Consider the following 13,898-nt stretch of genomic DNA (forward strand, 5'->3'; position numbering starts at 1 on the left):
CAAATACTTGCTTAAAAATACTTTTCACAAGTTGAACATTGCGCATCTCTAAGATTTGTAAGAGGCTTGTTGAATCTTTAAATAATTACAATAAAAGTTTGCAAAACAATAACATGGCGGACGAAAGCATAACTCGAATGAATTTGTCAGCAATAAAGAAAATTGATCCATACGCTAAAGAGATTGTTGATTCGTCGTCTCACGTTGCATTTTACACCTTTAATTCGGACCAAAATGAATGGGAAAAAACTGATGTGGAAGGAGCGTTCTTTATTTATCATCGAAATGCAGAGCCATTTCACAGTATATTCATTAATAATCGACTAAATACAACATCATTCGTGGAGCCAATCACTGGCAGTCTGGAATTGCAATCGCAGCCACCGTTCCTCTTATACCGCAACGAGCGGTCACGTATTCGCGGATTCTGGTTTTACAATAGTGAGGAATGTGATCGCATAAGCAGCCTGGTGAATAGCTTGCTATTGAATAAGGAAAGTAATGGACATCAGCCTTCGTCATTGATGGCGTATCCGAAACCGGGAAACTCTAGCATATTCAATATGCTTACCCAGGCGCAGAAGGAATACAATGCACAGTTGAACAGTCAGCCTCAGTCTGGCGTCACAATAAGTCAGTCTGAAAACGTGACACCCTGTAATGTGCTGAAGTTCTTTGAATCCGCTAAGCAGGCCACGGTGGAGGCGCAGTTGAATCGCGCTCAGCCTTTATCTGTCGACCAGTTGGAAAAGCAACAACAACATCGTGCCGTTTCTCCCGTTGAGGCGCCAAGCCAATCCTTCACTAGAGACGGCGAATTTGTTGGCTCTTCGGAAAGTCCGCTGTCACCATTTCTACAGGCAGCTACGTCGACAATTCCTCGAAACACTGGAAACCCAATCTCGCTTCTAAATAAGATTAAGTTTGAGAAAAATGTAAGTGATTCACCAGCGTCGGCTTTAATTGCCACTGACGATGCCGAGCAGTGTCTTAGAAGGTTGCTTGTCGGAGATAAGCCGGATACAAAGCCCGCGCTTATGCCACCCACAATGTTCGATGTGCCCGTGTCCGTGTCCAACGTGAAAGCTGAAACAGAGCAGAACTACTTACAGCCATTGAACTCTGCACAGTTTGTGCAGGCTTTTACTTACCTTATTCAGAACGACAAGGAATTTGTCACCAAGTTGCATAATGCCTATATTAACGGCTGTTCTAATTCGTTGATTGATTCCAATACAACATATCAATAAATAATTCAATATTATTTCCCGATAAATAAGCAACTGCGTTTTTCTATTTGCTGGTTTGTATTTCATTGTATTTTTTAACATTTAATTCTATTTCGTCAGGAGCAATGAATGAAGATGACGCTGTTTCCAAAGAATCTCACCCTGGACCTTATCAAAAAGATTTGTATATTTTGTTTTTATTATTAGTTTATACACAAATGGATGTGCCTTGTGAATTTGTTTGCTTATCACAAAGCAAATTCAAACCATAAACGGCCGGATGCATTACCTCAAATAAGAACTGCGCTGGTTTTTAATCAAAATCAATCTATAGAATGTTCTTGTCTCAAACGAAATTCAGTATCTATCAAGCTCAAACTAATAAAAATTTGTAATCAGTTGGAATTAAAATATTTTTAAATAGAAAATGGACAAATATGCAATTTTTGAAATAATTTAAAATTATTAGAATGGTTAAAGTATATTTTTCGCATAGTATCTATGCGGTTATTGAATACCGTAATATATCTGAAGAAAGAACTTTTTCCGAAATAGTCGTATCGGAAACCGGAACCAATATTTTAGTTGTCATGATTTTTTAGTTCTGATTTTGATTAAGCCTGGCAAAATATTGTACTATAAATTGTGCAGATATGTACTAAAAAAAAGCGGTTTAAAAACAGTTTTCATTGGTTTTAAATCTCGCCAGTTTCATCAACGCTGAGATTCTTGATTGTATAAAAACATTGACAAGGGTTAAATGTACCACTAAAGCATAAATGCAAATATATTATAACTACATAGGTAGTTTTAAGTAGGCTTTTTGGAAAGTACAACAATTAAATCAATTAACCAGTAGAATGATTGTCGAAGGTCTCCTTCGCATAAATACGGGGCCTTTGTCCAGGACTCCACGCGAAAACCAGAGTTTTCGAGTAATTCTAAAAACAGTGTTGCTTCTTCCTCGAATGTTAGGCCCCCACGGCCGTTTCCCTTGTTCGGATTATCCAATAGAGGCCTCAAAGGTAAATGCGATGTGTTTGTTTCAACGTAATGCATATATGGAAGCACTAAGGCAACCACAGCTCGTCCATTAGGAGCTAATGCAGTGTGTATATCTTGCAAAAGTGCAAAGGGATCAAAGCATCGATCGAGCACATTGAGACATAGAATTAATTCAACGTTTTTCAGCTCACGTATCTCAGTAACAACATTAAAGTTAAGCTTCTTCAGTCTCTCTCGCATTGTCCAGCTAGCTTCAGTTGCAAATACTTGCAGCACAGCATTTCCACTTAATTCGGCCACACTGTTTGCCACACGCAGCGAGACTTCACCGTCGCCGGCACCAATGTCCAACAATGTTATCTAAAGTAAATAAATAATCATCATTATGGCATTTTAAGAGTTGATAAGCAGTTTATTGTACCGTATCAGTTGAAAATCTCGTTGGAAAGCCGCCAGCCTCCAAAAGTTTGTAAAATTGTTCTTCTGACAAAATAAACATGGATCCACGTTTTAAGAGCCCGTTAATATCTGTTTGCGTCATAAAAAACTGCAGCACAGATCTGGCCAAGGCATGCCAAAGATGCATCCATATGTTGGAAGATAACATTTTGGTCCGTTCCAGCCATCTTATTGTTGTTGTGTCGGGCTGCTTGAGAGCAACAAACTTTGATTGGAATTTGTGAGGTAACTCGCCGTTTAATGTATACCACTGCAATATAATTTTATTAAAAATATAAATATTTCATGTCTCCACATAAACATATAATATATCTGTGTGTGTATGTGCGATACCTGTTGGGTGTCTATATTCTCCAGAAAATTGTCATTATGGAATTTTGCGTGAATCACACGTGCCAAAGTGCCTCTGGGTCGATAAAGGTCCATTGTAAACAATGAATGCTTTTGAAAATCTACATCTGAACTGCACACACAAAAAACTACGTGTGTTTTACAATTGTTCAAGAACTAAAGAAGAACTTGTAAATGCCAATAATCTTTTATAGTAAACAAGACGAATACATATGCATTTACATATATAATACAAATATCGATAATTTTAAGGCTGTCAAGGTAGCGTCGTTAAATAAGTGAATTGCTTTCGCAATGTATTTTATCCCGTTTTTAAGGAAAAAAATGCTGTGGTATTAAATTTTTAGTAAATTTATATTTTAAAATTATTCGATTCAATCGTATAAAGCAAAAAAAGTTGAATTAAATATTGATTGGTATAAACGAATATATCGATAGACTCGATCAAAAAAGACGACGCACCGATGACTCCATTATATTGTACATTGAACAATGTGCATCTCTAAGTTGTATGTGAGATTTTTGTATATGAAAATAAATATAACATGAGTTCTCACAACTTGGCAAATGTAGAAGAAAAAGCTGCCACGGCATGTTTTGATGAACTGCCATATTTGCCCGAAAAGTATCCGGGTAAAGTGTGTTGCCTATGCAATCTTGGGGAGAGAAGTGCGCTGGGTCAAGGAGTCATGTTTCAACTTAAAGTGCCTTCGGATTTCAAAGATAGAAATTCAGTTTATCAATCTAATGACTCGGATAAAGACCTGGATATGAATCGGAAACTGAAGTGTTTTAAGAATAAACCAATTGCCAGTGCTGAAAGTCCATATGAATTGGATAAGATTGGATTCGCAGATATTTTAAATGCTTCGGTATTTCTCGACGATGACTTTGTTTACGTACATCGCATGTGTATTATGTGGTCTTTGCGAAAATTGCAAGTTACGGATCCGGATATTTTCCAGTTTTTAAGCCACTTATCAGAGTTTCTGGAGCAGAAGTGTAGTTTCTGTGGACAGTATGGAGCATCAATTACGTGCAAAATGAATTGCCGCCAAATTCATCATTGGCCGTGTGCCACAGCAGCCGGTTGTTTACTTATTCTAGAGAGCTTCACTGTGTTCTGTACAGAGCATTTAAGCCAAGTTCCATTGATTTGTAAGTATACAGATAATGCTTGATTTCATATACTCATTTTATTTTTTATACGTTCCCAGGCAATGATAATAATGTAGAATGTTTGACGTGTTCTTCATTGGGCGATCTATCTAAAATGGTAATGTGCTGCTCATGTGGAGATCATTATCATTCCACTTGCATTGGACTGGCAAATCTGCCTGGTAAGTGTGAAATGAATCAAGCTTATATATCTATCTAATTATATTAATGTGTTTTTATAGATACTCGAGCTGGTTGGAGCTGTGCACGATGTACAAAATGTCAGATTTGTAGGCAACAGGATTCCAATGACATTAAGTATGTTAAATGTGAGCAATGTCAGAAGATGTATCATGCGACCTGCTTACGCCCGATAATTTCCTCGATTCCCAAATATGGTTGGAAATGTAATGTGAGTAAATTCATTCATATCAGGGAACCCTTAACTGAATCTATCCGTTTTGATTTTGATAACTCAATCATCATTCAAATTTAATTATTAATAATGCAAGCATTTCTGATAACATTTTCAGCGGTGTCGTGTTTGCACAGATTGTGGATCCAGGACACCCGGCGGAGGCAGTTCGTCCCGCTGGCATAGTCACTATACGATCTGTGACTCCTGTTATCAACAGAGGAACAAAGGATTTTCTTGCCCAATCTGCCAAAAAGCGTATCGAGCGGCTGCGTATAAAGAAATGGTCAAATGTAGTTGGTGTCATAAGTAAGTATAGAGTTTTAATGAGTATTATGCAGTATTTTTTTTAAAAACATATAAATGTATCTTTGTTAGATTTGTTCATAGCACTTGTGATGAGGAAGCTGATTTGGCTGCATATCACAAGAAGAAAGAGTTGAATCCTGACTATGATTATGTCTGTCCAAATTGTAAAACAAACTCAAGCGCATCACAACTGAAAATATCGGAACCACTTGAGAGATCTATTGAATCGCAGTCCTCAGATCACTTTAGTATTAAGGAAGGCGATACAGATCCATTAGAGGGCAAACCATGTGTGGAGATCAACAGTGAAGATCCCCTCAAGTTGCCAAGCACAAAGAAGAAAGTTTGCTTAAGCAATATTCGAGGCAAGGGTGGAAAGTTTGTTCTACAGCGCATGGGATCCATGTCGCAAATAGGCAAAAAGCGCAGCAATCGTGGAAAAGGACGACAGCTTGTTTTGCAAAGCGGATCAAGTGATCGTTACATCAGTCGCAATTTGGATACAGACTTTTCCAGCGATAAGAAAATGTTGCTTTGTTCGGCTCGAGATAAATTCGTGCTTACAACAGACATTTGCGTGATGTGTGGCTCTGTGGGCAGTGAAAGTGATGCCGTCTTGATAACGTGTGCCCAATGTGGACAGTGCTATCATCCGTATTGCGCCAATGTCAAACCCTCAAGAGGAATCCTGCAGAAGGGTTGGCGCTGTCTGGACTGTACTGTATGCGAAGGATGCGGCAAAAAGAATGACGAAGCTCGTTTGCTCTTGTGCGATGAATGTGATATATCCTATCATATTTACTGTGTAAACCCACCGCTTGAAGCGGTGCCTCATGGCAATTGGAAGTGCTCTTTTTGCACCCTATGTCAAAAATGTGGTCGCAATCCGACGGAAAAGGGCGACTACAATGATCCCAATCTGCCAGAGTGTCCTCCCTGTGCTAGTCAAAATAATTGCACAGTATGCACTAAAGTCTACAGCGAAGCCGAGATGATAATCCAGTGTGAGCAGTGTAATCACTGGTCCCATTTCCACTGCGACTCAATAAACACTCAGTACACAATCGAATACTACGACAATAATATATACAAGTGCTTCAAGTGTCGATCCACTGGAAAAGCCCAATTGCAATCCCAATTAAACACAACAGTTTTCCATGAAAACTCGATGAACAGCTCGAAACTGTTGTCAGAGATTAGTCAAGAGGCGAAAAACATGAATGTAACTGATCGTAATATAATATTGACAAATGATTTATTGGAGAGCACGGAGGCAATTCACTGGATAGACGGTGTATGTTTGAGTGAGAATGGCCTGAACATGATCAAATCACTTTCCACTGAAATAAAACGTAAGAGGAAAATGCGACAACCGATGGCAAATTCAAATAAAGATGGGCAACTCGATGCAACGGCGTCAGATGATCTTCCCAGTGATAAATACAAGGACGGCATGATATGGGACAGGGGGGAAAGTGCACTCCCCGAAGGATTTTCCATATCCACCAACGACGATGGTGTTCATGTGTTGCGCAAGAAACGCCAACGCAATTTGCAAAAGCTGGGAATCGGTGGATTTTCAGTTCGAAATCGAGGACTAAGAAAAGATAACGAGGATACTGTTGATCAACTCAATGCAGTCTTAGTTGTCGACAAGAAGAAGAAAATCATACGGAAAAAGCAAAAGAACAAGCTAATTGAAGCCTATCCGGCATATTTGCAGGAAGCCTTCTTTGGAAAACCTCTCTTGGAGTCGGGAGATGTTGTGGTATACGATTCGGAATCTTCTGATGAAATCGATACGACAATGAAAATTTTTTTCACCAACTCGAATATTAAAAAATCTGACGAGGATGCCAACTTGGCCATCAAGAGTCCTGTAAAATCTCTGAAAAAAACGAAAGCTGAAAAGCCATTGCCTTTACCTGAAAACAAAAACATCCTTGGGGATCAGTTTTCCATAGCAACACAACAACATCCGAGCGAGGAGTTGGTGTCCGATGCAGGTCTTTTTGGTAAGCATTTATCCTACCAATCCGAGATGTAATTATGTCTTAAACATTTTTTTTAACAGATACATCGATGTCAGAGATTGCAAGGAATGCGGGTGCAAATAATGTACACCCCTTGGATCCCTTGGTATATTCACATTATTATAATAATTTATTCGGTAAATTATATATCTCTATCTATTATTTTCTCTATGCAGGCTTCCCAGGGAATCGCCGGCTTAGATGGCACAAACCCCAATGTCAATTTTATTCCATCGTCTGATAACTTAAAGAATGCGTTAAGGTAAAATATTCTTTTACACATAGTACAACAAATCCCTTAAATATTTCTCACTTACTTGCAGTGAGCCGACAGTCTTTGTAGAGAATTATGCTGTGTCGCCACAGTTAACGCAGGATCAAAAGTTCCACAGTAAACTGTATTTGCCGGCGAATGCAAATGTAACTGCCAAATCGTCGCCAATACATTATCAGGCAAAAGTGCAAAATAAATATATTGACGAGAAGAGAGTTGTCGAAGAGCCAAAACCAATTGAACCGCAAATGGAAGGCATCAATGTTGGCACCCAAAAGACGGCCGAGAAGATGCGCAAAGATGAGGGTACATATAATTGTTATAATGTCAGGTGAATGGAATATTAAAACAAAATATGTTTCCTTACAGATCTTGGTTTAATGGCAACTATTTCGGCTGTCCTGTATGCGAATACTGAGCATGCAAATCTAAAGGAGCAATATCCCAACTGGAATGATCGCTGTAAACAGATCCTAAAGAGATGGCGATCATTATGCAACGAGAAAAAGGCACCATTCTTACAAAAGGCCAAGGATAATCGATCAGCATTGCGACAGAGGCGGGAACAGTGCAAAATCAGTCAGCCGGTCAAGGTAGAGAAACCAGAAAATCCCGACAAAGGATTCGTTGTAAAGCCAAAAGAAGTCTTCTTTGGCAATTTTAGTAAGTGCAATTTAATGCAATTCATTTTCAAATGCTCATTGTTATTATGTCAAGCAGATGGACTTTCATACGATTCAACGTGCTATATTGGACCATCGGTTCACACTCCAAATTCGCATCCAACGACACCCATTCTCAATGAAAATCTAGTTGTTAAATCTACAATCCCAAGGACGCCAATGCACGTTACAGGTCCTCCGTCCTCATTGAAAATTGCTTCGGTTGAACAGCGGATGGAGCACAATCCATCGTATGGACCTGAATCAGTGCCAGTGGGCGATAAAAAGCTGAGGAATTTATTGCAAAAGACTAATTCTGAAGCCATGATAATGTCATCAAATTCCGAATATTTTATGCCAAACGATGTTCTAAGACTTGGACTCTTACAAAATGCTCCCATAACTCAAAACAATCCAATGTTGAGCATGAGTGGAAATCCCCAGCATACGGAAATAAGAAGTCTTGATCAAGATGCCAAGAATCCACTTGACATTAAAATGTCCGATCCCCAGGAGGGTATTTCATCATCTGCTGTTGAGTTGGAAAATGTCGGCTTTGGAGATATATTAGGTGGATTCGGTGAAGGAGATGACGACGATCTATTAAAATCATTAACATCCGAAATTGGAGATGATTTTAACATACTGGAATATGCGGATCCAGAACTTGACGTCAATGTGCTCAACACATTGGATTTCGAAGATAACGAAAAGAACTCTGCCTAAGGATAATGAATATAAATACCTGTAGACCCTGTACTTAAAAAGTTCAAAGGAATTTCTATAAGACACTTTAAAAGCTAGAGTCTTTAATTTATATTACGGGATAATTGTTTGATTGTGTATGTGTTTTTTACAGAATAAGTACAGGGTCTCTCACAGTCGGGTTCTCTCGACTGTAGCCTTTCCTAATAGTTTTCCGTTAATGTTGTACTACAGAATGTAAGCATTTGAATGAAATACTATAATTTTACATTGTTTGTGTGTGACGCATTGAAAAAAGCATCATTTGACTTAATAAAATCACGTAAATTTTTTATATCTATCGTATCGCAAGGTTAATAAGGAGTAAAAAGTACGAAAACGAATTTAAAATACGAGTGAAATCACTATGACAAGCTTTAATTTTATTAAGTTTCATTGAATGTTTTTTTAAATTTTATGTAGCCAACAGTTTGAGCTCTTTTCTTGATAAATTGTATGGATAATGCAAACTAGTGGGAACATAGATTTTTCCAATAACTTGCCTGAAAGTAAGAATTCGAAATAAAATTAGTATATATATATAAGAGTATAACTTATTTTCATACTTGTTAAAATGTTCTTCGTATCCGACAGTGTAATAATCATTTGGAATCTTAGCTGCTGTTGTGAAGGAAGTGCATTCGCTTGGCGGTGATTTTAATGCGTAAAAAGGATAGTCAAAGGTATTAATGTAAATGTCAACACACAGACCATGACTCCCCAGGTGTAATTGACTTGCCACCGAGGGTTGACTGAGACCACAGCTACCAAACATGATGTTTCTGTGACAGGAGTGTATTAAAGTTCCTTTATCGCGACTCGAATGAAAGCATTGCACATTCTTGCCGGCTTTTGAATGATCCACAGCAATCGGATCGAATCCAGGTCCGGCCATATCACAAGCTAAAATTATCTTAAATTAATAATGCATTTAAATCTAAACTATTTCACATAATTACTGTCTATATTCTGGAGTATGAAATGGGGTTGTAAAAAGCGACCGACGGCAGACGCCAATTGGCCACCGAAACTGAAGCCGAACATATATCCTCGGCTTGGATCAAAGCCGTATTGAATGAGGCCAATTATTATTGAAGCAATTGCCTTGGTTATCTGCTCAAAGTTTGAATACAGCCTAAGTAAGGGTATGAGTAAGACTTTGGTTCGTTTTTAGAATAAATTCGTTGATTTACCGCATGTAGGAGGAACTGGCGACAGTGCTGTAATCAATGCATATTACACAGCCTTTTCGGTAGAAACTCAGTCCTAAAAGAAAATACTATCTCATAATCTCGTGGTAAATTTTAAAATAAATAAAACTTACGATCAATTAATGCAAGCGCCCATTCATCGGAGCAACTTTGAATCCATCCATGCAGTATAATCGAGAATTTATCTGATGGAGCGCATCCTGAGTATTTCAACATATTCCCGTTAAGAGCCACTGATGTCTCCAAGGTTTTTGTATTATTTCTAGAAAAAAAACGAATATCTGCTGGGTATCAACTTTGAAAGAGTAGTTTGGTAAGTCATTTTAGAAAATTGCAGATCTATCAATTCCAAAAAAAATAATATGATTATAAGATGTTGGAAACTTACTTATAAAATTGTACAGTCATAGTTTTGCGAACATCGAGTTTAAATGCTCTTGGCTGGGAGTCTATGAATAGCCTTTTAGTTATCAAGAATATGTATGTATGTACATATATTATATGTGACAACATACCTAATGTTTCATTACGTGCCCCAAGAAATTGACCATGTCCTAAAAATATTTGTTTTGGATTAAATCTTGAGTCAGCCTTATATAACATAAGCGACCATATTGTTATAAGAGTAAAATTATTAATAAGTGACTCGTTTTTGAGGTATTTCATTTTATTTTAAAATTTACAAAGTTAAATTAGAAGCTAAACATAAATGAATCTACATAACATACAATACAAATAACGCATAAAATTGTATGAGAATTAAGACATTTTTGGGAAATTGTGAATCTGTATAAAACTTATATGAATGCCAGATCAATAATAATAATTGATTAACAAAAAGGTAACAAAGGTAGGATAATTTATAGAAAGGAATTAAGTCACTGCGATCATAAACTTCGCATTCGTTCAAGTTATCGATAGTCTTCGGAGCTTATCGAAATATGCAGATTGTGAATCTCAAAAAGTATCGATCGATTAAAAATAAAAGGCACGCGCTATAAAGCCACAGAAAAGGCGCCAAAATATGCAAGCTTAAAATTTGTAGTTTCGCAATGGATTAATCATGGGAATTTTATACATTCCCCCCTTCGCTGAAAAAAATAAAGAATTTATTTTCTATATTGATGAATAAACATATGGATCAAGGGTATTCACATTCTTTGAAACTTTAATTCACCAAAATATATTTTAAATATATGTATGTGTGTGTGTATACTTATATACAAAGTTTTGCTGCTGATACATCAAGATATTTTATACCCTACTGATTAGGGCAGTCGTTTGGCGACTGTTTTTTGTTTCCACCAGAGGTCTTGTTACGCCCACCTCCTCCACCGCCACCACCACCCTCATTCTCATCTTCGTCGTATTCCTCTTCTTCATTTTCGTATTCCTCTTCATCCTCATCGTCCTCATCATCAACGATGTCACCAGTGTAATAAAGCACAGCTTTCGGAATAATTCTAGCACGCAAAAAGTGTCCGATTTCAAAATCAGTAGCCAATATCTGAAAATTATATACAAGTTGAGAAAAATTGCACGGGAAATGGAAATTCAAATCAAATAAATTCTTACTTGCTGAGAATCATCGTCGATTTCTTCCTTATCGCTTGGGACTTCTGGTGGATTGAAGAAATTGAAGAAGGAATCTGTAGGAACCTGTTTGACAATAGTGCGCACGGCGCCGCGTTCCTTATGCTTCTGTTTCTTCCTAATGGTTTTAACTGTCAAGTTCATTTTCTTCTCCCAGTTGATAACGCAACCCTTGCATTTATAAATCTCAGGGCCTTCGAATGCGAATGGATCGTCTGGATCGACGGTGGATTTCAGGAAGTATTGCTTTGTCAGCACAGTGTTCGAAAAGTATTCATTTTTATCAAAATGAAATTCCAAAAAGTACGAATGCTATAAGGAAAATATGTGTTAATGTCAATTAAGAATAATCAATAGATCCATTGTGAGATTGATACTTACTTCGCTATCGTATTTGATTACAATGTCGGTTAGCTTACGCATAGCCGGCTCATCGTGAGTCTGAACCATTTCGGACAACATGGCTGTATTTCTGAAGACTGTTAGCCAGAAGCCTGGGATGCCTTTGGCATCCTCAGGCATACTCTTAGTATTCTTTAATGACTCGCGGATGTGATCACCGACTTCACCATCAATTGACGGACTCTCGGGTTCCTTCCACTTGGGACTTTCCTCAGAAGGATCAACGGTGCCCGAAATAATATCTTTGCGCTTCTCGAACATTGGTTGATATTTCAATTGGTACTTTTTCTCCAACTTGTAAACCTCTTCAAAGAACTCTGCTTCCAAATTCAATTGCTCCAATTGCAAATTCTTCAATACAACGATCCTGTTTTGAACGGCGGCTGGCAATGACTTCACCATTTGTTGCAAAAACTGTCGCCGTAGCACCGAATTCATGTAAGCCGGCCTGTCAAATTAATTTCAAGTTGTAACATTAAAAATCCATATCCAAGTTTAACAAATAAACGTTAAATTACATTGATTGGCAGTCGGAATTCGATTTATCATCATCGATTTCATTGCAAGACTCAGCATCGATATTTCCCTCTGGTGGTGCGTCCATCGTTTCTAATGTAAATGCAGAATTCTGAAATATTCGCACATACGTATTAATTTCACTTACGTATACATATATTCATACAATTATTTAGAATTAGCCCATAGCGTCAGACACTCCCATAAAATGTTTAATTAATACACATACAAATACATATATGCATTCATACATGTTCATATGTATTCCCATCAAATATCATACATGCATATGTAAGCATATGTACATTCAATTCTTTACAAATGCGTAGATATGTAAATTTATTACTTTGATTTTATTTAGACATGTATGAATTAGATAAATGAATTTAGAATTTTCTTGAACATAAAATTTATATATACACACATGTGTCTGCAGAATTAATTAAGAAAACTAGAGAGAAAACATAAAAACACAAGGTACATTCCTGTACACCACATTTTCGCAAAACACGTGTTAGTCTGTGCTTAATGTGATGGCCCTACGCATCAAGTGAAAATATTAAAATCTACACATGTACATTTATAAAAAAAAAAATATACAAGAACGCTTAAATTTGTTTGCAATTTTGCGAAAATGATAATTATGCAAATGTGAATTATTAGCAATACATACCTTCAACCGAAAGACCGTTTGAATGAAAAGCACGCCGTAAAGTTGCCGAACCAAAAGGTCTGCTTTCACAGGGTAACTATGAAATACACATTTAAAAATGTCTTCGGCTTGCTTTCACAGGGTGATTGGAGTATGACACTTTTAAAAGCCCATCGTTTTGTTTTAGTCAAGATAGCGTTGCAAAGTTATAAATGGATAATAAACATTAAACGTATTAGTGAATATACTAAGCGATACATGCAGATAAAGAAACAAATTTTAATGGTCAGAGTAAACTAAATTTATTTGTATGAACTGTTTTTGGTTTCGCTGAATCAGCGATCGAATGTCTGTTAAAATACATCAAAGCTTCTAAAAATCGTAGATTTAATAAGGCATCTCTGCTCAAAACTAAATTTTATAATATGGCATTTAAATTAAAATGTTTTTCAAATATTAACAGCATATTTGTGCGTTTTCAAATATGGGTGCCTGGTTATCGCAACTTGTTATCTAAATTTTTTTTTCTATCGGACAAGATCAGCCGCCTTTTTTATTCTTGTAAATATTACACTTATGAATATTTTTCATTGCACGCACAAAATTGCAAAATGTTTGTTCCATTACTTATGTCTTTTAAGCAAAATTTGTTGAAAGTTTAATAAATTATTTAAGTTTATTTAGTGTTTTTATAATTTTAATTTTATCTTAATTTCTGGCACTCAAATTTCTCTCTATATATTAAACTAAACTAATATGCCTCAGAGCAGCTATCAACAGCTTATTGCAAATTAAAAAAATTTTAAATCAGTTTTTGGGATTCCGATACCTTTCTTTCCGAAAAGTCATACCTTTTAGATCCGATACCGCTATTAATATTCCCGT

The 13,898-nt window shown here is 36.9% G+C and overlaps 5 protein-coding genes across 5 annotated transcripts; 2 read left to right on the forward strand and 3 right to left on the reverse strand.

Annotated features, from left to right (window-relative positions):
- The first annotated feature begins 30 nt into the window (after positions 1-30).
- On the forward strand, positions 31-1,276 carry LOC117784471 (mRNA-decapping enzyme 1B). Its single transcript, XM_034622220.1, has one exon. The coding sequence runs from the start codon at positions 114-116 to the stop codon at positions 1,248-1,250; it is 1,137 nt and encodes a 378-aa protein (XP_034478111.1). The 5' UTR covers positions 31-113; the 3' UTR covers positions 1,251-1,276.
- Positions 1,277-1,985: 709 nt separating this feature from the next.
- Positions 1,986-3,247, reverse strand: LOC117784473 (methyltransferase-like protein 9). Its single transcript, XM_034622221.1, has 3 exons — positions 3,027-3,247; positions 2,656-2,943; positions 1,986-2,594 (listed from the first exon to the last, which is right to left on the reverse strand). Exons 1-3 carry the CDS (start codon positions 3,117-3,119, stop codon positions 2,040-2,042), a joined length of 936 nt encoding a protein of 311 aa, XP_034478112.1. The 5' UTR covers positions 3,120-3,247; the 3' UTR covers positions 1,986-2,039.
- Positions 3,248-3,569: 322 nt separating this feature from the next.
- LOC117784547 (histone-lysine N-methyltransferase 2C) lies at positions 3,570-8,940 on the forward strand. Its single transcript, XM_034622303.1, has 10 exons — positions 3,570-4,202; positions 4,262-4,384; positions 4,445-4,614; positions 4,736-4,926; positions 4,996-6,941; positions 7,001-7,065; positions 7,136-7,221; positions 7,283-7,539; positions 7,603-7,896; positions 7,954-8,940. Exons 1-10 carry the CDS (start codon positions 3,590-3,592, stop codon positions 8,619-8,621), a joined length of 4,413 nt encoding a protein of 1,470 aa, XP_034478194.1. The 5' UTR covers positions 3,570-3,589; the 3' UTR covers positions 8,622-8,940.
- Positions 8,941-8,983: 43 nt separating this feature from the next.
- Positions 8,984-10,474, reverse strand: LOC117784548 (inactive pancreatic lipase-related protein 1). The gene is made up of 7 exons (XM_034622304.1): positions 10,366-10,474; positions 10,239-10,299; positions 9,964-10,112; positions 9,833-9,905; positions 9,599-9,774; positions 9,206-9,542; positions 8,984-9,142 (listed from the first exon to the last, which is right to left on the reverse strand). The coding sequence occupies exons 1-7, from the start codon at positions 10,451-10,453 to the stop codon at positions 9,055-9,057; spliced, it is 972 nt and encodes a 323-aa protein (XP_034478195.1). The 5' UTR covers positions 10,454-10,474; the 3' UTR covers positions 8,984-9,054.
- A 517-nt stretch (positions 10,475-10,991) lies between these two features.
- LOC117783970 (nucleosome assembly protein 1-like 1) lies at positions 10,992-13,140 on the reverse strand. Its single transcript, XM_034621551.1, has 5 exons — positions 13,035-13,140; positions 12,364-12,473; positions 11,825-12,293; positions 11,426-11,755; positions 10,992-11,357 (listed from the first exon to the last, which is right to left on the reverse strand). The coding sequence occupies exons 2-5, from the start codon at positions 12,447-12,449 to the stop codon at positions 11,112-11,114; spliced, it is 1,131 nt and encodes a 376-aa protein (XP_034477442.1). The 5' UTR covers positions 12,450-12,473; positions 13,035-13,140; the 3' UTR covers positions 10,992-11,111.
- Between the last annotated feature and the right edge of the window lie 758 nt (positions 13,141-13,898).

Source organism: Drosophila innubila (genome assembly GCF_004354385.1).
Source record: "Drosophila innubila isolate TH190305 chromosome 2R unlocalized genomic scaffold, UK_Dinn_1.0 1_C_2R, whole genome shotgun sequence".
In the NCBI taxonomy this organism is placed as follows: Eukaryota; Metazoa; Arthropoda; class Insecta; order Diptera; family Drosophilidae; genus Drosophila; species Drosophila innubila.